Source organism: Eubalaena glacialis, chromosome 4 (genome assembly GCF_028564815.1).
Source record: "Eubalaena glacialis isolate mEubGla1 chromosome 4, mEubGla1.1.hap2.+ XY, whole genome shotgun sequence".
NCBI classification, from domain to species: domain Eukaryota; kingdom Metazoa; phylum Chordata; class Mammalia; order Artiodactyla; family Balaenidae; genus Eubalaena; species Eubalaena glacialis.
The window spans coordinates 181880687-181904918 of NC_083719.1; the positions used below are offsets into that span (position 1 = coordinate 181880687).

A 24232-nucleotide genomic window follows, 5' to 3' on the forward strand; every position below is an offset into this window, starting at 1 on the left:
CTGTGGAGCAACTAAGCCCGTGTGCCACAACTACTGAGCCTGCGCTCTAGAGCCCATGAGCCACAACTACTGAGCCCGTGTGCCACAACTACTGAAGCCTGCACACCTAGAGCCCATGCTCCACAACAAAAGAAGCCACGGCAATGAGAAGCCCACGCACCGCAACGAAGAGTAGCTCCCACTCGCTGCAACTAGAGAAAGCCTGTGGGCAGCAATGAAGCCAAAAATAAATAATTAATTAATTAATTAAAAAAAAAAAAAGATGAGGGAATCAGGGGAGCGGGGAACAGGTGAAGAAGGACAGGGGCCGGGCAGAGTGATGGGCAGGTCTGTTCCCAAAAGCTGGGCAAGGAGGCACGGGGTGGGAAGTGACCCTGTAGAGGACTCCATTCGGTGCCCCAGAAGGAAGGCAGGGGTTGGCCAGCCTTCTGGACCCCTGCTCCTTCTCCTGATGATGGAGAGGATCTTCATACAAGAAAAACCAAAGAGAAAAGGACTGGTCATCCTTCCCATGGTGGCCCCCTCTCTGGGCTCAGTCATTGAGGTAGGGAGTGACCTGCCATGATGGGCGGCCCCCTCCTGATCTCAGGAGTGTCTCCCCAACGCTGCAGAGGGTCGCAGGACCCTCTCTGAACTCCCCTGCCCTCTCTCCAACCAGACTTGAGACACTCACGTGCACGTAGGGCTTGACCCTGTTACAGGGAAACCAGCCAACTTCATTGGTAGACGTATTCCTGCCCTAAGAAGATGGGAGGGAAAGATGGACAGAGAAGTTACAGGCATCCAACATGTGTGTGTGTGTGTCCATCTTTCACCCAACGGCCACTCTGCTTGGCCATCTATCTCTCCATGGCCTGGATGCCCAGAGAGGTGTCAATCAGTAGCAACTTCCTGGGAAGACCACCAGCTCAGAAGGGCCAGGCCAGCCCCAGAAATCCCCACAGACGTCACTCTCCCCAGAGCAGCCATGTCCAGTTGTGCCATGATCCCATTCCCAAGGTCACCTACACCCTGACCCCACGCTCAGGTCCTTCTCCATCACTCCCTCGGCCCCAGCCCGTACCTCCCACCAGTTCTGTTCAGCTTCGGCCTTGGTGAGCTCCACAATGTCTCCAGGGCTGAGGCGTAGAAAAGGTCCAATGGCTCCAGGGGGTGGAGGCAGCCCATAGTACTCCTGGCACACCTCCATCTTGGGCAGGCCTGGAGGGGAGGGGAGGTGGTGATACAGCACGGCTGGTAGTCCGGGACTTTCAAACCTGAGTCTCACCACTCACCAAGATGGCGAAAATTAAAAAGACAGACAATACGGCAATACCAAATGGTGGCGAGGATGTGGAGCAACTGGAATTCACCTGGATTTCTGGATTCTATTTTTTTTTTTTTTACTTGAAGAAGTTTTTAATATGAAAATATTTTAAATAATTTTTTTGGCAAAAACAGGGAGGGTGGCCATCACCCCATAGCCCATTCCTACATGGCTGTAGGAATCCACTTTGGAAAACTATTTGGCTGTATCCACTAAAGCTAATTCCACTCCTGACATATCACCAAGAGAAATGAAAACATAGGTCCCAGGGAGTCATAGACAAGAATGTTGACAGCAGCTCTCTTCACAAGAGCCAAAAAAATTGGCAACAAACCCAATGTCCTCAAGAAAATGGATAAACACAGCACAAAATACAATAAGCAACGAAAAAGAACAAATGACTGCTTCAAGTAACCACGCTAATATGCAGTAACGGAGGCCATGCTGTACAATTTCATATGTATGAAGTTCAAGGGCAGGCAAAACTAATCTATGATGACAGAGGTCAGACAGTGGTTCCCTCTGGGAGGCAGGATGCACTAGCAGTGAGTATGACCAACACCATCCAATAAAACTTTCTGCGATGACGGAAATGTTCTATACATTAATCTGAATGGTGGTTACATGGGTAGAAATTCAGTGAGCCATACATTTAAGATTTATTCATTTCATACACCTTATGGTATGTATTTTCTATCTCAATAGAAATATTTCAAAAAAACAAAAAAAAAGAAATATTTCTATCTCAATAGAAAATTACATATATATATTTATATATATAAAATGGATATGAGCAAGTGTATATATGTGTACATATATATGAACATATATGTATTGGCTATGTTTAAATATATATATATATATATACACTCACATACACTCATACATATTTCCCCTATTGAGGACATTTGGGTTGTCTGGTTTTTGACCAATAAAGCTGATTTTATACATATGTATTATTATATTATATAGTGTGTATATATATATATATTCCTGCTATTGAGGACATTTGAGTTGTTTCTAATTTTTGACTATTACAAATAAGACTGATGTATCTATATCTGGCTGTAGATATAGAACTACAACTAGATATCTATCTATGTATCAGGATAGATAGATAGATAGATAGACAGATAGATAGATAGATAGATAGATAGATGATAGATAGATAGATCTGAAATTGAATCTTTACACTGATTCTGTACGACTATGAGCAGAGTTTATTTTTCTCGGCCACACCAAGTTCTTTAATAATGCCTTGCCGTCCTGCTTCCTAGCCTTCGTACATGCTGTTCCCTCTGCCTGGAACACTCCTGCCATCTTCACCTGTCTGACCCCTCTTTATCCCTCAAGTGTCCACTTTAATGCCACCTCCTTTGAGAAGCCTTCCCTGAAGGCTCAGATTCATCAGGTCCTCCGGTTGAATGCTCTGGAAAACCCTCTACTTCGCCCACCTCAACTGGAATGACTTAGCCAAAGTCTGTCTCCTGCTACCAGCCTGGGAGCTTTGGAAGAACAGGAAGCTCACTGTTTTTAGTCACCATTTGCCCCAGACAATATATACAGTAGATGCTGAATAAAAATCACCCATCACGACTGTGATCCCACAAACACCATTAATATATACCAAAACCCAGCCTTTCCCCACTGCCATTGGGCTAAAACGAATTCTGGCTCGGCCAAACTCTGCATCTCCTGCATCCAGTTGGACTACACTTTGCTGAAACTACTCCATTATGATAAGATTTTGTAATATAGAATCAGTAGGAGAAGGGATGAGGTATGCCCAGCCAGCTACGACTACAGATGGAGTTTGTCAGCGAGAAAAAAAAAAGGGGGGGTGGCGGGGGGGGCAGTGAATAATAAAAGTGAATGGGAGGGGGTGGAGGGATAAATTGGGAATTTGGGGTTAATGGATACACACTACTATATATAAAATAAACAACAAGAACCTACTGTATAGCACAGGGACCTATATTCAATATCATATATTACTGTATCAATATAGTTAGTAATAAACTATAATGGAAAAGAATCTGAAAAAAAAAATATATATATATATAACTGAATCATTTTGCTGCACACCTGAATCATTGTAAATCAACTATACTTCAGTTTAAAAAATACGTATATACATAAAAATGTGAATGGGAGAGAAAGAGCTTCTCAACAAGGATTTCTATGTTCCGTGCATCCCCTTCACGGTGTTTGAGCAAAGCTAGTAAAGAATTTGAGCTCGTTATTTATAAATTCCTTTTGGGGCTCTAGGACTGGAACAAATGCTTTATAAGCAGGGCAGTATGTGGTCATTAACATAATTGTTGAGATCTGCCCCTGGGCCAGCATCGCTGAGGCAGACTAGATTTATTTCTGCCCCACACAGCACCCCCTGCTGACTCACCCAGCTCATTCCTCTTTTTGTCTTGAGCCCGCCGATGTGGCTTATCCTGGAGGGAGAGACCAAGACAGCAAGTATCGCTACCTGTGCCCAGCCTGAGGGCTCCTCAGCCCTTATCTGAGCACCCAGCAAAGAGTCATGCCCACTGCCAAGGGCTCCCGGGTCCTGCCTTCCCTACCCACCCCCCTGACTTTCCACGCACAGAAAGGAGCATGGGGGTCTTACCTTCTTCATAGTTCCTGAAAAATCTATGAGAGGGTAAAGGAAATACTAGTTAGAATGGGAACCCCCCCACCCTCCATGCAGAAGCAAGCCCACCTCCCAACTTCAGTCTCCTGGTACCTTGCCCGTGTCGACCACATGGAGGGACCCTCCCCAGACACTCCTTGTGTGCAGGTGCCCGGCATCTCTGACAACGGTAGCCCTGATAGAAAGTGCCTCTGGGATACAGGGAGAAGATAAAGAAGAGAGTCAGTGATATTGAACGAACACAGCCATTCGTTTTACCAACAACATAAAGGGCCTCTTTGTGTTCTCTTTAGAGCAGGACAGAGATGGAGAAGCTAAAGGTCAAAGGAGGGCCTCCCCCCTCCCAACTCAGGGCCATGACAGCCAGGGGAGCCCCCCCCCAAAGAGGAAGAGCCAACCCAGCCCAGGACCCAGGTCCATCCTCCCAGACTCCCACCTCAGCAGCATCTGGCAAGCCTTGCAGGACGTGGTCTCCTCAAAGGAAAACATCTGGAAGTCATGCCCGTTGGCAGTGGCGTTCTCGGGGTAGATGTTGGAGCTGGTAAGGGAAGATAATTCCATGCAACGGAACAGGATTCAGCCATAAAAGGGAATGAAGTACCAACACACGCTGCAGTGTGGATGGATGAAGACTTCATTTTTTTATGGCTGAATACTATTCCATTGCATGGATATGCCCTGTTGTGTTTCTCCATCCATCCACTGATGGACATTTGCATTGTTGCCACCTTTTGGCTGTTGTGAATAGTGCTGCAATGAACATGGGTGAAGACAGAAAGCAGATTAGTGGTTGCCAGGGGCTGGGAGCAAGGGAAATGGGGAGTGATCACTTCATGGTTGCAGGGTCTCCTTTGGGGTAGATGAAAATATTCTGGAACTGGATAAAGGTGATGGTCACACATTGTGAATGTACTAAATGCCATTGAAATGTACACTTTAAAATGGCTATGTTTGGGGAACTCCCTGCTGGTCCAGTGGTTAGAAGTCCGTGCTTTCACTGGCAAGGGCCTGGGTTCGATCCCTGTGGAGGAACTAAGATCCCACAAGCCGCGCAGCACAGCCCAAAAAAAAAATGTCTAAGTTTTTGTTATGTGAATTTCATCTCAAGAACAAGAAGGAGGAGGAAGACAAGGAGGAAGGATTTTCAGGCTGGTGACTGAAGCTTACGAAGACTTGGCATTCTGGTGATGCGGACAGCCTTAAAAGACTGTCCCTCTCATTTCCCAGATGAGGAAACTGAGATTCAGAGCGGTCCCATGGCAGAGATGAGACGACAGCACAGAATTGCCTCCCAGATCCTGCACCCGCATGATACAGTCCTCTGAGGATAGAAAGATGGAGGAGGAGGGGGTCTCACATGGCCATCTCGAACTGCTCCATCCACTTCTTCTTCAGTTCTCGTGTCTTGAAAAACAGCTCATAGCCCTGGGCACCTTGGTCCTCAATCAGGAGGAACATGTGAGTCCACTGCAGGGAAGCAGGGTTGAGAATGAAGGCACCTGCTCTGAAGAGGGTGGGACCACACGCCCATTGACCCTACCACTGTGGGGAGAAAAGGGTCAAGCCAACTACAGCCTGTCTGCTCCCAGGAGAGCCATGCATGGGTCACCATGTAAAGGGCTGCCCAGGAGAAGCAAATACACATTCACAAATCTAAAATCACACAGCACACGCACTGGCATTCCAAAGGCCAAGTGGAGGGCTCAAGCTGCATTGAGGCTCCCCAGCACTGAGGTCCCCCAGTTACAGCCTCCAAGCCTCACCTTCTTGTTGTCCCGCTCTCCGGAGGAGTCATCTCTAACCTGGAAGCTGTGCAGGTTCACAAAGTCCTTGAGGTCGTAGGTGTCCCCTCGGCGCTTACAGATGAGCAGAGCTTTGTCGAGCAGGAAGGCGTACCTGGAAGCAGCTGGGTCAGGTGCCCCTGTCGCGCTCCTGCTTAAGTCCCCACCAGCTCTCTGCCTGATCCCCTCCCACCTTCCGGGCCCCCGCCCTGCTGTCCATCTAGGATTCCTGCCCTTCTCCTTCTCTGTGGCCAACTTGGCCATGCCTACGTCACCCACGTGATCCTTACAGGTCCTGCCACCTGTTGTTCTTGGCTCCACCCACGCATCCATGCTGGCTCTGCCCCGCCTCTCCATCTAGGCTCCACCCACTGGTCTGTGTGGCCTCACCCACCTGTCTATCTAGAAATAGGGCCAAGCCCCTGCCCAGACTCCACTCCAGATCTGTGTTGGCTCTGTCCACCTGCCTAACTGGTAGCCTGGCCCCGCCCCTGTCCAGGCTCCACCCCAGATCCGTGTTGGCTCCGCCCACCTGTCCATCTTGGAGCGCCGCTCCACAGAAGTGATCTTGAGCTCGCCATCGATCTTGGGTCGGCCATAGTGGGCCAGAGACTGGTCCTACACAGCAGACAGGGTGTCTGGTAAGGGGCCACGCAGGAGACCAAACCCCCTCCCCACGTGGCCACGCCCCTGACCATCCCCACTCCGCCCCCTCACCAGGTTCTCGATGGACAGCTGGAAGTTGGTGATCTGCCTCAATGTCTCGTTGTCCCGCTTGACCTCGTTCACGCACTGTGCCAGGTCCTGGGGGTGGGACAGGGGTGAGCCTGGGCCCCCCCCCACCTGGCCCAATCCCCCACCTGGCCGGAGACAGGGGGTCAGCCCCCAGCAGCGGCTGGCAGAAGGATGTCACTGTCCCCAAGGGGGATGCTGCAAACAACTCACTCGGCGTACAGGTGTGTCCCCGTGCGGTGGGGGCAGGGGTGGCCCGTGGGTATGACCGTGCCTGGATGGTATTCACTGACTTGAATGCGTATGTGTCGGCGTGTACCCGTCACCCCTGTGTGTGACCACTCACCCTCATGGCATCCAGGGCCAGCCGCAAGTTCTCCTTCTCCGTTGCGTCCTGCGCGTGTTTCACCAGCTCCTGCGTGACCCACAGAGACGTATATCACCCGGGGCCTGCCCTCTCATCCTGGGGAGCCTTCCAAACAAGCCTGGCCCACCAGCTCCTTCTTCTGCTGTCCCTAGAGGCATGGCCCCAATGACCCCACCCAGGGAGGGGAGCCCAGCCCCCAGGAGCCCTTGCAGGGAGCTCGATGTGCCAAACCCATGCCTGGGCGCCCCCTTGGGCACCTGGAGAAGGAGGTGATATTTGAGGACCCGCTGCATGGGCACCATCAACAGGTCCCGTAAGGTGAACCTCCCGTTGTTCGCTCGCTGAGAACATTCCTGGGAGATTGGAGAAAGGGGTGAGTGAGAAGAGGTAGAGGCAGGTGGGGATTTTTATAGAACCCGAAGCTTCATCTCTCCCCCAAGGAAATAAGGAAGAATGCCACGGGGTGAGGGGTGGTTTAAGACCCAGCTGGAAGGCTGCCTGGGGAAGAGGTCCAGGATTCCTCAGCTGAGGGGGGCTAGAGAGGAGGAAGATCGACAAGTCTGGAGGGTCCCCACTGTGGAGATCAAAGAAGCTGACGGACGGCACACACAAGCCATTCCTCAGCATCCCTGCCCCGTCTGCGCTCCCACTAGACACACGGGTCCAGGTTGGGGTTCAGCCCAGGATTAGGACTTGGCTGGGATCGGGGTTCTGTGTGAAGTTGGACTTCAGCCCAGACTTGGGGCACAGCCAGGGTTGGAGCTCTGGCTGGGGTTCAGTGTGCCCTCAGAGTTCAGATCAGGGTCAGGACCTCAGCCTGGCATCAGGGCTCAGCCCAGAGTCAGGGTTTAGCTGGGGTTAGGGCTCAGCATTCTGGTCCATCTCCTGGTCCATTTCTCCCACTTGGCTAGTCAGCACCACCCTCCCCAAACCTTCAGCGGGCCGACTTCTGGCTGGGCTGCCACAGAAAGGGATGCCATCTCCAGCTCGGTTTCCTCTCTACTGCCCCTGGAGCCTGGGAAGGAGTGGGAGACCCCCCCACACACACACATACACACACAGAGAGATGTAGCCCATCCCCCCACCTCCAGCTTCATCTGCACATCCTCCCGGGCTGTAGCCACACGGTCCAGGTGCTTGCTGGCTGACTCCACCTGGCTGCAGTAGCGGCCATAGATGAGGAACCTGCGGGAAGAGGACAGGTGGCCGGGGAATGGCAGCTGGCACCAAGGTCAGGCAGATCTGGGTGTCAGTCCCAGCCCCACCTCTTCCCAGCTGCGTGACGCTGAGCCTCAGTCTTCCTGTCTGTGAAATGGTCATAACAATGGCACGCCACACACACACACACACACACACACACACACGTGGGGTTATTATAGCATTAAATGAGATAAAGCACAAGAAGCTCTTATCAGAGCACCTGGTGTATTGTCTCTGCTCAATGTTCATTTATTTAATAAGCATTTATTGATCACCTACTGTGTGCCAAGCCCCATGTTAAGCACTTTAAGCATCAATTTACTCAATCCTCACCACAACCCCAGGAGATACGTTCCTGGATCACACTGATTTTATAGATGTGGAAGCAGAAGCACAGAGAGGTTAAGTGACTTTCCAACGTCACACAGCTCTCAAGAGAAAGAGCTGGGAATTTAACCAGAGATGGGCAGTCCCTTGCCCACGAGCAAAGAAGGAAAAGCCCTCTCTGTCCAGTGGTCTATGAGGGTAGGGCCTCCCAAATGCCCACTCAGGGCAGAGTGACCTCCAGAGGTCTGGGCTGGCCAGCTGGGTCTCACCTCTCCTTGTATTTGATGAAGACCTGGTAGAGGGTGGGTGCACTGGGGTTGGCCAGGGCTTCCTTCATCTCCTTTAGGAAGTGGGTGTGCACGCGAAGCAGGTCCTACTCGGAGAGAGGGGTAAGGGCTGGGGCGGGAGCCTGGGGCTCGGGATGCCGGGTGGGAGAAGGGTCATCCACCCACCCTATGTCATTCATCTTCCACCCCCCACACTCCAGGGACAGGCGAAGCCAGGAGACCATCCCCACTGGACAGAAGTCCAGGAGGGTGGGAATCGGTCAGTTCACCTCGATGTTGATGAAGATGATCTCAACGTCTTGAGGTTTAAGGAACCGCTGCAAGGGCTTCATAAAATGCTGTGGGGGGTGCGGGTGGGGGAGACAAGGATGAAGGATGAAGGAGGAGAGAGGATGAAGGATGAAGGAGTCCCAGAGAGACGGGGAGGAGGAGACAGAGACGGAAAGGGACGAACAGAAACACAGAGACTGAGCGAGAGAGAGAAATGTGTAGAGAGAAAGAGACAGAGGCAAGGAAACAGAAAAGGAGAGAAAAGAGAGATGGAAAAAAAGTCCACACAAAAACCTGTACAAGATTGTTCAGAGCAGAATTAGTCATCATAGCCCCAAAGTGGACACAACCCAAATGTCTGTCAACGGATGAATGAATAGCAAAATGTGGTCCATTCATGAAAAGGAGTGAAGCACTGACACACGCTACAATGTGGATGAACCTTGAAAACATGATGTTCAGTGAGAGAAGCGAGACACAAAAGACCACATAGTGTATGAGTCCATTTAAATGAAATGTCCAGAATAAGTAAATCCATAGAGACAAAAAGTAGATTAGTGGTTGCCAAGAGCTGGGGAGAATGGGGATTTAAGGGGTGATGGCTACGGGGTAAGGGGTTTCTTTGGGGGATGATGAAAATATTCTAAAGTTGGGAATTCCCTGGCGGTCCAGTGGTTAGGACTCCGCACTCTCACTGCCGAGGGCCTGGGTTCAATCCCTGGTCTGGGAACTAAAGTCCCACAAGCCGCGCAGTGCAGCCCCCGCCCGCTCCCCACCAAAAGAAAAAGAAAGAAAAAAATGTTCTAAAATTAAGCAGTGGTACACAACATTGTAAATCAACTGTACTTCAATAAAAATGTTAAAATAAACTGTGGTGCCGGTTGTACACCCTTGTGAATATACCAAAAACCATTAAATTATAGATGTTAAATGGGTGAAATGTATGGTATATTGATTAAATCTCAATAAAACGGTTAAAAAAAGAGATGGCCAAAGGACAAAGAGGAACTAGAAAGTGAGAGACAGTAATAGAGACAGAGGGACAGAGATGAGGATACAGGAAAAGATAGAGACAGGGATAAAGAGACACAGAAGGAGAGAGAGATAAACAGAGGAAGAAGTAGGGAGAGACACAGAAGGACCAGAGACGAGGAGAGACAGAGAAATATAAAGCAGCGCGGACAGGTAAGAGCCCCAGGCCCGCTCGGGACGGATGACGCCTCTCCGCTCCGCGCATGCGCGTGGCAGGGGCGGGGACTGAGCATCGCACCTGTTGGATGGAGCCCAGCGTGTCCGTGTACTTCTCTTCCGTCTGCTGGATCTCCCGCAGACAGCAGCACCGCTTGTCATACTCTGTCATCTTGGGCTGAGAGCGGAGAGGAGAGGCCGGTGTTGGGGTGTCCGGGGCCGCGCCCCACCCATGCGCCTGCCCCGCCCGGCCCTGCTCTCCCACACACCGGCATGGGCACCGGCTCCGTGCGCATGAGGTCCTCGTACACCTCGTCGCCCTCGGCCTCCTCGTTCTCCACGCAGTCGTACAGGTCCTCATCCTCCTCCACCGTGTCGCTGCGGAGGCGGAGTCAGGCAGGGCCAGGGGACTCCCCCAGACCAGGGACCCTTCTGATCCCCTGGGGCAGGGTCCTCGGCCCCTCTGACCCTACAGGGCAGGGTCCCGTCCCCTCAGACCCCCTGGGGCAGAGCCACGTCCCCTCGGACACTCAGAGCAGGATGGTGATCCCCTCATACCCCAGGGCAGGGTCTTGGTCCCCTCAGACCCCCCAGGGCAAGATCCTGTTCCCTCAGACCCCCCGGGGCAGGGTCGTGGTCCCAGACACTCACTCGATCTGGTCGGACAGGCCACTGTAGATGTCCTCATCCCCCACACTCTCCTCCTCAGTGGGGAAAGGCCTGGGGGAGCCAGGATGGTGTGAGCCAGAGGCCAGAGGGCCAGGTGGGGAGGGAGCTTCCAGGAGCAGGAGGATTGGGGCCAAATGGGTCCAGAGCTGTCGACTCAGATAGTTACTCACATGATCCCCTTGTTCTGGGCAATTGGCGTCCAGGACAGAGCAGACAGAGTGTAGATGACCTGTGACAAGGGCCGAGGCTACTCAGCAAGCCCCTTGCCCACCCACATGCCAGAACACAGCCTCCAAGCACCTGACCTTGAGGTTAGACCCCATGCCCCTGGGAGCCTAATTTGGGATTTTCCCACCTTCCCATTCCCCGACGTCAGCATGTCAGTGTTCCTTTAACTGAGCACCCACCACTTGAACCCCTTGTTCTATTCAATCCTCATAATCACTCAGAGAGGATGGAGTGATCTTACTTCCTAGTTAGACAAGGGACTTAAGGCTCAGAGAGGCGTGGCCACATATCTGAGGTCACACAGCAATTGGTGGAGCAAGGACGCAAACTCAGTTCCACATGTCCTAAGCCAGGCTCTTTGCACCTGGTGTACAGCTTGGTCTGGCCCATCAGTCCTTCCCCAGTAGCCTTTGGCTTGCCCAGTGTAGACGTTCATGGAAATGAATTGAAATCCAATCTTTGGGCTCTCGGTGTCCAGCTCACAGGCAGCTCAGTCCCAGCTCACCTTCCCGAAATCCTGCACATCAAAGAGGTCAAAGGCCTCAAAGAGCTCACTCCGCTTGAGGCCGAACTTCTCATAGCAGGTAGACAGGAAGGTGCGGATATTCTTGAGGCACAGGAACTGTGGAGAGATAGATGAGAATGGACAAAACATAATGGGCCAGGGGAGAAGCTGACCCTTGGCCATCTGGCTTGGGAACTGGCACAGAACAGGAAAAAGAAGGCACAGCCCCCCCCCACCGAATAAAGATCAAGCTGTACCTGAAGCCAGTCTACCCTTGAATTTTTTTTTATTGAGGTAAAATTCATAAGATATAAAGTTAACCATTAACAGATAACAAAATGTGGTGTATACATACATTTGGAATGTTACTCAGCCATTAAAAAGGAATGAAATTTTGATTTATACTACAACACAGATAAACCTTGAAAACATTATGCTAAGTGAAATAAGCCAGACACAGAAAGATGAATATTGTATGATACCACCTACATGAGGTCCCTAGAATAGGCACATCCATAGAGACACAAAGTATGGTGGTGGGTAACAGGGGCTGAGGGAGATGAATAGGGAGTTAGTGTTTAATGGGGACAGAGTTTCTGTTGGGGAAGATGAAAAAGTTTTGGATATAGTGGTAACAGTTACACAACATTGTGAATGTATGAAAAGCCACTGAATTGTACACTTACAAATGGTTAAAATGACAAATATTATCATTTTATTTATATATATATTAGTCATGTATTTTATATAAAATTTTATTTATAATTATAAAATATATTTATATCATTTTATATATATAATGATAAATATTATGTATAGTTTACCACAATAAGAAAATTTAACCATTAACCGTTTTATTTATCTTTTTAATTAATTTTTATTGGAGTATACTTGTTTTACAATGTTGTGTTAGTTTCTGCTGTACGGCAAAGCGAATCAGTTATGCATATACATATATCCACTCTTTTCTAGATTCTTTTCCCATATAGGTCATTACAGAGTACTGAGTAGAGTTCCCTGTGCTATACAGTAGGTTCTTATCGGTTATCTATTTTATAACCATTAACCATTTTAAAATGTACACCTCAGTGGCATGTAATACATTCACAATATCGTGCAACCATCACCCTGTCTAGTTTCAAGACAATTTATCACCCAAAAGGAAACCGTGCATTAAGTGATGCAGTCACTTTGCATTCCTCGCTCTCCTCCCTTCTCCCTGGAAACCACTCATCTGCTTTGTCTCTATGCATTTACCTACGTCCATCAATGGATACTGGATACACAAAATGAGGTGCAGCCAAACAGTAGAATACAATTCAGCCACAAAAAGGGGTGAAGCACTGATATATGCTGCAAAGGGGATGGTCCTCAAAAACATGATGCTCCGTGAAAGAAGTCAGACACAAAAGGTCACATATTGTGTGGTTCCATTTACATGAAATATCCCTGACAAGGACCTACCGTATAGCACAGGGAACTATATTCAATATCTTGTAATAACCTATAATGGGAAAGAATCTGAAAAAGTATATATATATATATACATATATATACTGAATTGTACACTTACAAATGGTTAAAATGACAAATATTATCATTTTATTTACATATATCAGTCATATATCTTTATATAAAATTTTATTTATAATTATAAAATATATTTATATAATTTTACTTATATATATAATGATAAAAATTATGTATAGTTTACCACAATAAAAAAGTTTAACCATTAACCATTTTATTTATTTTTTTAATTAATTTTTACTGGAGTATAGTTGATTTACAATGTTGTGTTATACATACATACATACATACGTATATATGTATGTATGTATAACTGAATCACCTTGCTGTACACTTGAAACTAACACAACGTTGTAAATTAACCATACTTCCATTTTTTTAAAAATCAAAAAAAAAGAAATATCCTTGAACTTTTCAATTTCATGAGCCAACACATTCTTTTTTTGTTTAAACCAGTTTGGGTTGTGATTTGCAACCAAAAGATTCTAGGTGATATCTCAGTTAAACATACAAGATGTCATTCTGGCTTTGGGGTGGTGGGTTCTGACGTAAACAAGCCCTCACGTCCTTGCATTTGCCCATCATCAGTTCATCAAATGTCACAATGGGATCAACTGTCTCTAACGTCTCTCAGATTCTAAAGGATTCTAACCAACCTCCCCACCACCAGCCTCCCCCAGCACGCGGAGCTGGCCTCTCCCATGGCCCCCAGCACTCTCAAGGAACTCGGCGTGGACCAAGATTCCTGAAGCATATTCATCAGGAGAGCTGGCTAAAATGCACCTTGCAAAGCCACATATTGTGTGACTGCTTTCATATGAAATGTCCAGACCAGGCAAATCCAAACAATGGAATATTACTCAGCCATAGAAAGGAACAAAGTACTGTTTCATGCCACTATGTGAATGAATCTTGAAGACATCATGCTCAGTCAAAGAAGCCAGTCACAAAAGGCCACATAGTGTATGATCCCATTTATATGAAACGTCCTGAATAGGCAAATCCTTAGGGACAGAAAGTAAGTTAGTGGTTGCCAGGAGCTGGGGGGTGGGCAGAATGCTTAATGGATACGGGATTTCTTTCTTTTTCTTTTTTTTTTGACCGTGCCACAAGGCTTGCAGCATCTTAGTTCCCTGACCAGGGACTGAACCCCGGCCACGGCAGTGAAAGCGCCGAGTCCTAACCACTGGACCGCCAGGGAACTCCCTGGATATGGGATTTCTTTTGGGGGTGATGAAAATGTTCTAGAATTAGACAGTGGTGAAGATTACACAGCTTTGTGAATATATTTTAAAAAACCACTGGACTGTACACTTTAAAATGGAGAATTTTATAGTATATGAATTATATCTCAGTTTTTTAAAAGTGCATCTTCCAGGTTCATCCCCTCATACTATTCAGTCAAACTCCGCTGGACACCCGAGTCAGGTCCCACCCCTCCTCTGCCCACCGCCCTCCAGGGCTCCACCCTCCCTCAGGTAAAAGCCAAAGTCCTCTCCATGGTCCACAAGGTCCTGCACGACCTGCCCCGTCCCCTCCCTGCCCTCCCCTCCTCCCTCTCTCCCCCTCATTTACTCTGCTCCAGCCACAAGGGGTTCATCACTGTTCCTGCAACACACATGCCCCAGGACCCTTGCATTGGCTGTTCCCTCTACTTGGAATGCACTGCTTAGACACTGAATGGTGTCCCCTCCAAAACTCATGTGTTGAAATCCTAACCCCCAGGACCTCAGGATGTGATTATATTTGGACATAGGGCCTTTAAAGAGATAATTAAGGTAAAATGGGATCATATAGTTGGGGCTCTAATCCAATCTGACTGGTGTCCTTATAAGAAGAGGAGATTAGGACACAGATGCGCACAGAGGGAAGATCATGTGAGGACACAGGGAGAAGGTGGTTGTCTGCAAGCCAAGGAGAGAGGCCTCAGAAGAAACCAAACCTGCTGACACCTGGACTTCCAGCCTCCAGAACTGTGAGAGAACACATTTCTGTTGTTTAAGCCCCCAGGTGTGTGGTACTTTGTTACAACAGCCCAGGCAAACTCATATACTCTGATGTGCACAAGGTTCCTGGCCACCTTCTTCAAGCCATTCCTCAAAGGTCACTTTCTCCATGAGGCCTCCTCTGACCACCCTATTTTAAATTGCAACCCCCCTCCTCTGGCATTTTCCATCCCCTCCAACTGTGCTTCATTTCTTTCTTTTGTTGTTCATCTCCCCCAAATCAAATGTCAGTTTCAGGAGAGCAGGGCCATTGTTTTGTTCCTTGGTGGACATCCAGCATCTAGAATAGACCCTTGATAGATATTTGTTGGATGGATGGATGACAGTGAGGGCCTGGAAATCTGCATTTTTAACAAGCTCTCCAGGCAAATCCCAGGTACTTGCTAACCCCTATTCTGTGATTCTACAGTAACAAAATTTGCATTTTGGGGATGCCTACTTCACGTGGTTGGGCACTCAGACTTATTCCCTTCTCTTGATAACCCCGTGAGTTTTTAATGCCCATTTTACCTATGAGCAAGCAGGCTCAGAGAGGGAAGGAAAGTTGCCCAAGATTATTAACAGCAAGAGTAAGTCCGTGGCTGGGACTTCCCTGGCGGTCCAGTGGTTAAGACTCCACTCTTCCACTGCAGGGGGCACGGGTTTGATCCCTGGTCAGGGAACTAAGATCCCGCATGCCACGCAGCATGGCCAAAAAAAGAAAAAAAATATATGCACAGGGAACTCTGCTCAATATTATGTAACAACCTAAATGGGAAAAGAATTTGAAAAAAAAATAGATACATGTATATGTATAAACTAAATCACTATGCTGTACACCTGAAACTAACACAACATTATTAATCAACTATACTCCAATATAAAATAAAAAGTTAAAAAAAAAAAGAGTAAGTCTGTAGCATAGAAAATATACTTGTGCTTACCAAAGGGGAAAGATGAGGGGAGGGATAAATTAGGAGTTTGGGATTTACAGATACACACTACTGAATATAAAATAGATAAACAATAAGGACCTACTGTATAGCACAGGCATCTATATTCAATACTCTTGTAATAACCGATAATGGAAAAGAACCTGAAAAAGAATATATATATATATACACACTATATATAAATGTATCATTTTGTTGTACACTTGAAACTAACACAACATTGTAAATCAACTATACTTCAATTTTTAAAAATCCAAATAGATAGATAGATAGATAAACAAACAAATAAAACAAAATGAGTAAGTCCATAGAAGAGCTGAAATTTAACTCCAGGATGGTGTGAATCTGGAGCCAGTTTTCTTGACTATAGCTTCAATGCATTGCCTTGCATGCAGTGGAAATCAGCATGAGCTCCCGCCACGGGCTCCATTCCCAGCACTGTCTATATATTGTTTTAAATGTATGTATTTTTAAATAAAAATTGTATATATTTAAGGTGTGCAACAGGACGATTTGATATGTTTACTCATAGTGAAAGTATTCCTACGGTCAAGCTAATAAACATATCAACTCTTCCCATAGTCACCATGTTTTTGTGTGTGATGAATGCTGTTGAAATCTACTCTCTTAGCATATTTACGGTGTTCAATACAGTGTTACTAAGTACAGTCATCACGCCTGTACCCTAGACCTCTAGACTGACTCATCCTATGTAACTTCAACTTTATACCCTTTAACCAACGTCTGCCCATTCATTTCCCTACCCCCACCCCAACCCCTGGTACCTGTCCTTCTACTCTCTGCTTCTATGAGTTTTACTCTTTCTATATAGAGCGATCAGCTCATCAAAATTAATTTAAAAATTAAACAGGACTTCTATGGTGTGTGTGATTCGGATATTCTTTTTTTTTTTCCGATCCTTTTCCATTATAGGTTATTACAAGATATTGAATATCGTTTCCTGTGCTATACAGCAAGTCCTTGTTGGTTATCTATTTATTTTTTATTTATTTATTTTTGGCTGCATGGGTCTTCGTTGCTGCACGCGGGCTTTCTCTAGTTGTGGCGAGGGGGGCTACTCTTCGTTGCGGTGCACAGGCTTCTCATTGCGGTGGCTCCTCTTGTTGCGGAACATGGGCTTAGGCATGTGGGCTTCAGTAGATGTGGCTCGCGGGCTCAGTAGTTGTGGCTCACGGGCTCTAGAGCACAGGCTCAGTAGTTGTGGCACACAGGCTTAGTTGCTCCGTGGCACGTGGGATCTTCCCGGACCAGGGTTCGAACCCGTGTCCCCTGCTTTGGCAGGTGGATCCTTAACCACTGAGCCACCAAGGAAGTCCCAGTTATCTATTTTATATACAGCAGGGTGTATATGTTAATCCCAACTCCTAACTTATAGAAATGTTTTTATCAATTTAAATGTTTCTTTGTATTCCTAGCTTCTTGAAAAGTTTTTGTATTTGCTCATTTTATTGAATCAGGAATGGATGTTGACTTTCATTAAGTGATTTTAAAGATCTGTACAAGACGATCATGTGTATTTTGTTCTTGATTCTATTAATGTAGTGAGTTATATTGATCGAATCCCCAATATAAACCTTTGATTCTTTCTGAATGACTCTAAATTTTTCTCTGCATTTGAAAAAGGTAGAAATGAGTCACATGTTATCTATGGGCTCTAAAATGTAGATGTAAGACCCTGGTTATAATTTTACTCAGTGTCATTCATTCCTTTGTATCTAAAAATTATAGATTTTTGGAGGCTATTCTGCCTCAATATTTGTGGATGCTTTTGCTGGCACGCATGTGGCCACATTTAAGTCAGGTCAGAAATGATTAAAATGATGAATAAAGGGAATTTGTTTTTAAATTTAAAAAATATATATATCATATTTATATGAGAGGTATCATGGAATCCTTGCAACAATCCTGCAAAATAATTATTATCATTATCCTTGTTTTACAGATGTGGAAACTGAGGCAGGGACAGGCAGCTGGGGTGCAAACTCAGGCAGCTGCATTTATGAATCAATTCATTACACACTGTTCTTTGTATCTGTGTATCTCACACTTTCATCTTCAGATTTTATCTTCTTCTTAATTATTGCCACATCCACAGCCTACCTAAGCCATTCTATGTGGAACATGGACTTTAAATTAACTTTAACATAAATTAATGTACTTAAGGAGAGAACATCCTACTCTCAAAGGAAACCAGGATTAAGTGCTATAAGCAGAAGCCAGTGTAAAATAAATATGATGTAAACAATGTTATACATCATATTTATTAGCTGGATCCTGTTGCTTGCCCAAGGCCTGTTCTGTCAAAAAGAGATTAGCAACTATGACAGATGCATAAAAGACACAGTAGCAATTCAACATCCATTTATGTTCAAAGAAAGAGAGGAAAAAGAACTCTTGGCAAAGTAGGAATGGAAAGGAACTTCTGTAACCTGATAAAGAGTATCTTGAAAAAACCTTCAACCTTTGTCTTAAGTCAAAAGCAAAACATTATACTTAAGAGCGAAATGCTGCAAAGATTTTTTTTGAAATAAGAACAAAGGCAAGGGTGCCCGCTGACCATTCCTATTAACTATACTAAAGATCTTAGCCTGCGTTGTAAGACAAGACAAAGAAATAAAAGGAAAGACAGAAGAGAAAGAAATATCAATACAATGCTCATTTTTGCAGACACTATGATTGCCAACATAGATAAGCCCAAAAGAATATACACATAAATAACTGGAATTAATAAAACAGCAATGTTACTGAACACAAAATCAACACACAAGGTTTATTGCATGTCGGTACATCAGCAACAATCAATCGGAAAATGTGTCTTTTTTTCAAGATTACATTTGCAAAATTTTAGAATAAGCAAAACTAACCTATGGTGATAGAAATCAAATCAGTGGTTGCTTCTGGGGTGGGGAGGGTGGTAGAGATTGACTCAGAAAGGCCACACGTGATAGAAAAGTTCTGTATCTTGATAAGGGTATGGGTTGCACAAGGGCACACGTTTGCTAGAACTGATTGGATGGTAAATTGAAGAACTGAGTATTTTTGTGTATGAAAATTGGACTTCAACTTTAAATGGATAGCATTTCCCATCGTCTAAAAAATGTAAAACAAACAATCGAACAAAAAAGCTGATTAATATCTAACACATCTAACAAAAGAAGTACAAATCCTTTATGGAATAAATTATAAAATTTTATGGAAAGATATGAAGGAAGATCTAAATAAATAGAGTGAAATATATACTAATTCTTATCTAGAAAGACTCAGTATTTTTAAAATTTCAGCCTTCTCCAAAATTGAGCTATAGATTCAATGCAATTTCTATTAAAAGCCCAGAATGGTTTTTCATTGAACATCTTTCATGTGACCATCACTGAACTCCAGGGCTTTCTCTCAAACCTACTACCTTCAATCCCTGGAGCCAGTAGGAATATCCTGGGATGGTAAAGTAGGGAATAGGATGGAGAATAAATTCCCAAAGCATACAAGAAGGGAATTCCCTGGTGGTCCAGTGGTTAGGACTCCACGCTCTCACTGCCGAGGGCCTGGGTTCAATCCCTGGTCGGGGAGCTAAGATACCACAAGCCCCAGCAGTGCAGCCAAAAAAAAAAAAAAGGATACGAGAAGATCCTACTTGCTGTGTGTCTTTGGGCAAATCACCTCCCCTCTCTGAACTTGTTATGAAAGTTCCTTAAAAATGGACCATAATATTGCCTACTGTGTCATGTTGTTGTAATATGATAGAATAATGCATGTAAAGGGCTTGGCATGGTGTGAGCCCTCAATATCTGGAAATGATCGTTATCATCCTCACTATCATCAACATCACCATTATCACCATAATCATACCCATCATTATCACCATTATCACCATCATGATTTTCACATCATCACTATTATTATCACCACCATCATCACCATCATCTTCATCATCATCAATATCACCATCATAATCACCACTATCACCACCATCATCATTACCATCATCATCTTCACCATCATTACTATCACCATCATCATCATCAATGTCACCATCATAATCACCACTACCACCATCATCATCAGTATACTCAACATCTTCCTCCTCATCATCATCAATATCATCATTATAATCACCATATTATCACCACCACCACCATCATCATCAATATTACCATCATAATCACCATCACCACCACCAATATCACAATCACCATCATCACTATCATTGTAATCACCACCATCATCTTAGCTCCAGCTAGAAAGCCCATGAGCATTCACTGACCCATCAATTTTCAGAACTGGAAAAGACCTCAGATATCATCTAGTCTCCAATGTTCATCACCCAGAGAGAGGAAAAAGCCCAGAGAGGAAGAAGAAGGACTTATTCAAAGTCACAAGGCAAACTGGGTATCTTGTAGCACCTCCCAGGCCTTAGCTCTATTCCTGCTGCCTACCTGTGGCAGAGGTCACTGGCAATCCACCAGAATTCATGCTTTTTCTTCCACGATATGGAATTGTGGCTGTAAAGTTGTCCGCACAGCCAAGGACTACATTTTCCATCCCCCCTTGCAAATGGGTGTGGCCATATGACTCGTTCTAGCTAATGGAATGTGAGTATTCACCATGTGCATCCTTGTTAGGGCAATGTATTAAATTTAAGAAGTGGAATTGCCTTCTTCATACTCTATTTTTCCCTATTGTCTGCAGGCAGACAGAAATGATGCTGAGACTCTAAGGGATAGCAAAGTCACGAATGAAAATAGTCTCTGAATCACCCCATGAGAGAAAAACCTCCCACCTGGTACCAGGAGGAACATTGGACTACTATGTGAACAAGAAATACATTTCTATTACATTAAGTCACTGAAAAGGCTTATTTGTTACAGCAGCTAGTGTTATCCTAATACAGTAGCCTTAAGAGCCAGAGTCAGCTGTGGTCTGTTGGATCCTCAGAGGCCCCATGACTGCCCACTCCAGTTCTTCTTGTAATTGTTTCACTAATTACACACATGGAAATAAACAAACGGCTGGAATCTGGGCTAAAGACTCCTCTCATATCTGCCTGGTGAACTCCTACTCATCCTTCAAGGCCCATCTCCAATATCTCTTCCCCCATTTCTTCGCCCAAGTGGAGTCCTCAACCTCATTCCCCTACCCCAGGATCCCTTAGTATAATGTCTCTCCCCACCCCAGGCCTGACCACAAGGTCTGTGACCTGCTCTGTCCCCTCCACCAGAAGAAAGCAGGGCCCAGAGTTGAGGCATCTCTGGAGCCTGGACATGGTGGCATGCAGTAATGCCCAATTAGTGTTTATTGAATAAATAAACAACATGGGGATAAGTAGAGGAGAGTCTGGACTTCTTTTCCCACCCAGGGTCGGGTTTTCAGAACAACGCTCCGCCCTTTCATTACCATCAACTTCTTCATTTACAGCTGCGGAAACAGGTTCCTTCATCCATCAGTGGGCACTTCAAACGGAATAGGTTCAAGGTGGACATCGTGGCTGCTTTAAACCCACTCCTACTCCAGGCTCTCCATCCACACAGAGACTCAGCTGAGGAACCCAGGATGATTCTTAACACTCCCCAAGCATCATAATCAAGTTAGATTATGTTTATGGATTATTTTCTCCAAACCAGGAAGGCATCTAAGTGTTTTGCAAGTATCAGTTCATTTAAACCGTTCGAAAAGATACACGCACCCAATGTTCACAGCAGCACTATTTACAATAGCCAAGACATGGAAGCAACTTAAATGTCCATCAACAGATGAATGGATAAAGAAGATGTGGTACATATATACAACGGAATATTACTCCGCCGTAAAAAAGAATGAAATAATGCCATTTGCAGCAACATGGATGGACCTAGAGATTATCATACAAAGTGAAGTAAATCAGACAGAGAAGACAAATACCATATAATATCACTTATATGTGGAATCTAAGAAAAGGATACAAAAGGATACAAATGAACTTATTTCCAAACCAGAAACAGACTCACAGGCTTAGAAAACAAATTTATGGCTACCAAAGGGGAAAGGTGGGGAGAGGGATAAATTAGGAGTTTCAGATTAACAGATACACACTACTATATATAAAATAGATAATCAACAAGATCCTACTGTATAGCACAGGGAACTCTACTCAATATTTTGTAATAACCTATATGGGAAAAGAATCTGAATCACTTTGCTGTACACCTGAAACTAGCACAACATTGTAAATCAACTATACTCCAGTATAAAATTTAAAAATTTTTAAATTCATTTTATCCTCCCCTTCCAGTCAATCAAGAGGTACTTCGGATTCACCATCCAAGCTACCTCTCAATCCAAGCCCTTCTCACCATTTCCATTGTCAAATCCTAGAGCAGACACCACCACCTCTCACCTTTGTGACTGTACTAGCCTCCTCAGTGGTCTCCTTAATTCATGTTTCACCCCTCCCAGCCCACCTCCACACAGCAAATCTGACCATGAAACCTTGCCATGGTCACCCATCGACCTCAAAATAAAGTTCAACCTCACCGTGACCTGCAAGATTTGGTCCCTGCGGAATTCTGCAAGAACTATCTTTTTTCTCACGCTGCCTCCCCTACCTCGGCTCCAACTTTGTAAAGATGGTTCCCCCACCCTAAATGTAACATATTTTATGTTTTCTTGCCTCTATGCCTTGTTCCCTCTGCCTGAATGCCCCTTGTGATCTTTTACATATAGATTTCAGCTCCTACCATCTAGAAGTGGAGTCTATTTTCCAATCTTCTGTGTCTGGGCTGGTCTCGAGACTGGCTTTGGCCAATAGAAAGTAGCGGAAGTCACATTGTGTGAGTTTTGAGCTTAGGCAACCAGACCGCATGGCAGCCTCTGCTCTCTCTTTCTTGAAACACTGTTGCCAAATGAAAGAGCTCAGGTTAACCTACTGCAGGATGAGTGGCAAGGTGGAGCAGAGACCAGCAGGCTTTTGGAGGCTGCCAAGGAGGCAGGAAAACACCCGGTCAGCTCCCTTTGGGGTCCGTGGCACCTCCATCGGTCCAGTCGGGGGACTCTAGTGGGCTCTCCCTTCCTTTGTCTCTTTTCCCTTATTTTTGTGATAATAGACTTTATTTTTGAGAGCAGTTTTAGCCTCACAGAAAAACTGAATGGAAGGTAGAGAGACTTCTCATACACCCCTCTACCCCAATGCATGTGTACCCTCCCCCATTACCCACATCCCCCGTCAGAGAGGGTACATTTGTTACAATCGATGAACCTACATTGACACATCATCACCCAGAATCCGTAGTCGACATTAGGGTTCACTCTCGGTGTTGTACATTCTATGGATTTGGACAAATGAATAATGACATGTGTCCACCATTATAGTATCATACAGAATATTTTCACTGCCCTAAAAACCCTCTGTACTCCATGCATTCATCCTTGCCTCACTTTAACCCCTGGCAACCCCTGATCTTTTAACCATCTCCATAGTTTTGCCTTTTCCAGAATGTCATAAAGTTGGAATCATACCGTACATAGCCTTGCAGATCGGCTTCTTCCACTTAGTAATATACATTTAAGGGTCCTCCATGTCTTTTCGTGGCTTGACAGTTCATTTCTTTTAGCGCCAAATAACATTCCATTGTCTGAATGTACCAAAGTCTATCCATTCACCTACTGAAGGGCATCTTGTCGGCTCCCAAGTTTTGGCAATTATGAATAAAGCTGCTATAAACATCCGTGTTCTGTATGGGACATAAGTTTTCAACTCCTTTGAGTAAACATATTTTCTTTTGAATTAAACATTATCATTACATTTCAAATCCACGTGCAATAGTCTCTAATCGCATGCCCTTCTTTCCCTCCCCACTGGTAACTCCTATCCAGAAATGGGTGTGCGTTGTTTCCATCGGTGTCCGCGTTCTTTTACTACGCAGGCATGTGTCCGCAAACAATATATGGCGTGGTTCTGTTCTGTTCCATGTCCCTTGCCTTTCTGCCCCACCCTCTCCCTGCCTCTCTACAGCCTCATTTCCCAAAGTTGTCTCTGAAGAGTAGCTAGGTGAATCAAAACTGCCTGCAGGGGCCAACCCCTGCCCTCCGGAGGCTCCAGCCCTTCGTAGGAGGCACCATTTATTGAGAACTGAGCCTTTTCCGAATCTTACACTAAGAGTCTGACATGCACAGTTTTTGTTTGTTTGTTTGTTTGTTGGCCGCGCAGCATGCAGGATCTTAGTTCCCCGACCAGGGATTGAACCCGCGTCCCCTGCGGTAGAAG

The 24232-nt window shown here is 45.6% G+C and overlaps 1 protein-coding gene across 1 annotated transcript in view; it reads right to left on the reverse strand.

Moving 5' to 3' along the window:
* Positions 1–24232, reverse strand: part of VAV1 (vav guanine nucleotide exchange factor 1) — a 55368-nt gene that overhangs the window by 12972 nt on the left and 18164 nt on the right. Inside the window, exons 2-21 of the mRNA XM_061188836.1 lie at positions 11508–11624; positions 10945–11003; positions 10757–10825; positions 10375–10483; positions 10188–10277; positions 8917–8985; positions 8630–8733; positions 7919–8018; positions 7091–7186; positions 6813–6881; positions 6452–6538; positions 6267–6352; positions 5717–5849; positions 5311–5420; positions 4390–4491; positions 4047–4144; positions 3930–3952; positions 3708–3753; positions 1064–1200; positions 674–739 (exon numbers count right to left, since the gene is read on the reverse strand). Of these exons, the coding sequence (XP_061044819.1) occupies positions 674–739; positions 1064–1200; positions 3708–3753; positions 3930–3952; positions 4047–4144; positions 4390–4491; positions 5311–5420; positions 5717–5849; positions 6267–6352; positions 6452–6538; positions 6813–6881; positions 7091–7186; positions 7919–8018; positions 8630–8733; positions 8917–8985; positions 10188–10277; positions 10375–10483; positions 10757–10825; positions 10945–11003; positions 11508–11624 (1770 nt within the window). The remainder of the gene's footprint in view (positions 1–673; positions 740–1063; positions 1201–3707; positions 3754–3929; positions 3953–4046; positions 4145–4389; positions 4492–5310; positions 5421–5716; positions 5850–6266; positions 6353–6451; positions 6539–6812; positions 6882–7090; positions 7187–7918; positions 8019–8629; positions 8734–8916; positions 8986–10187; positions 10278–10374; positions 10484–10756; positions 10826–10944; positions 11004–11507; positions 11625–24232) is intronic.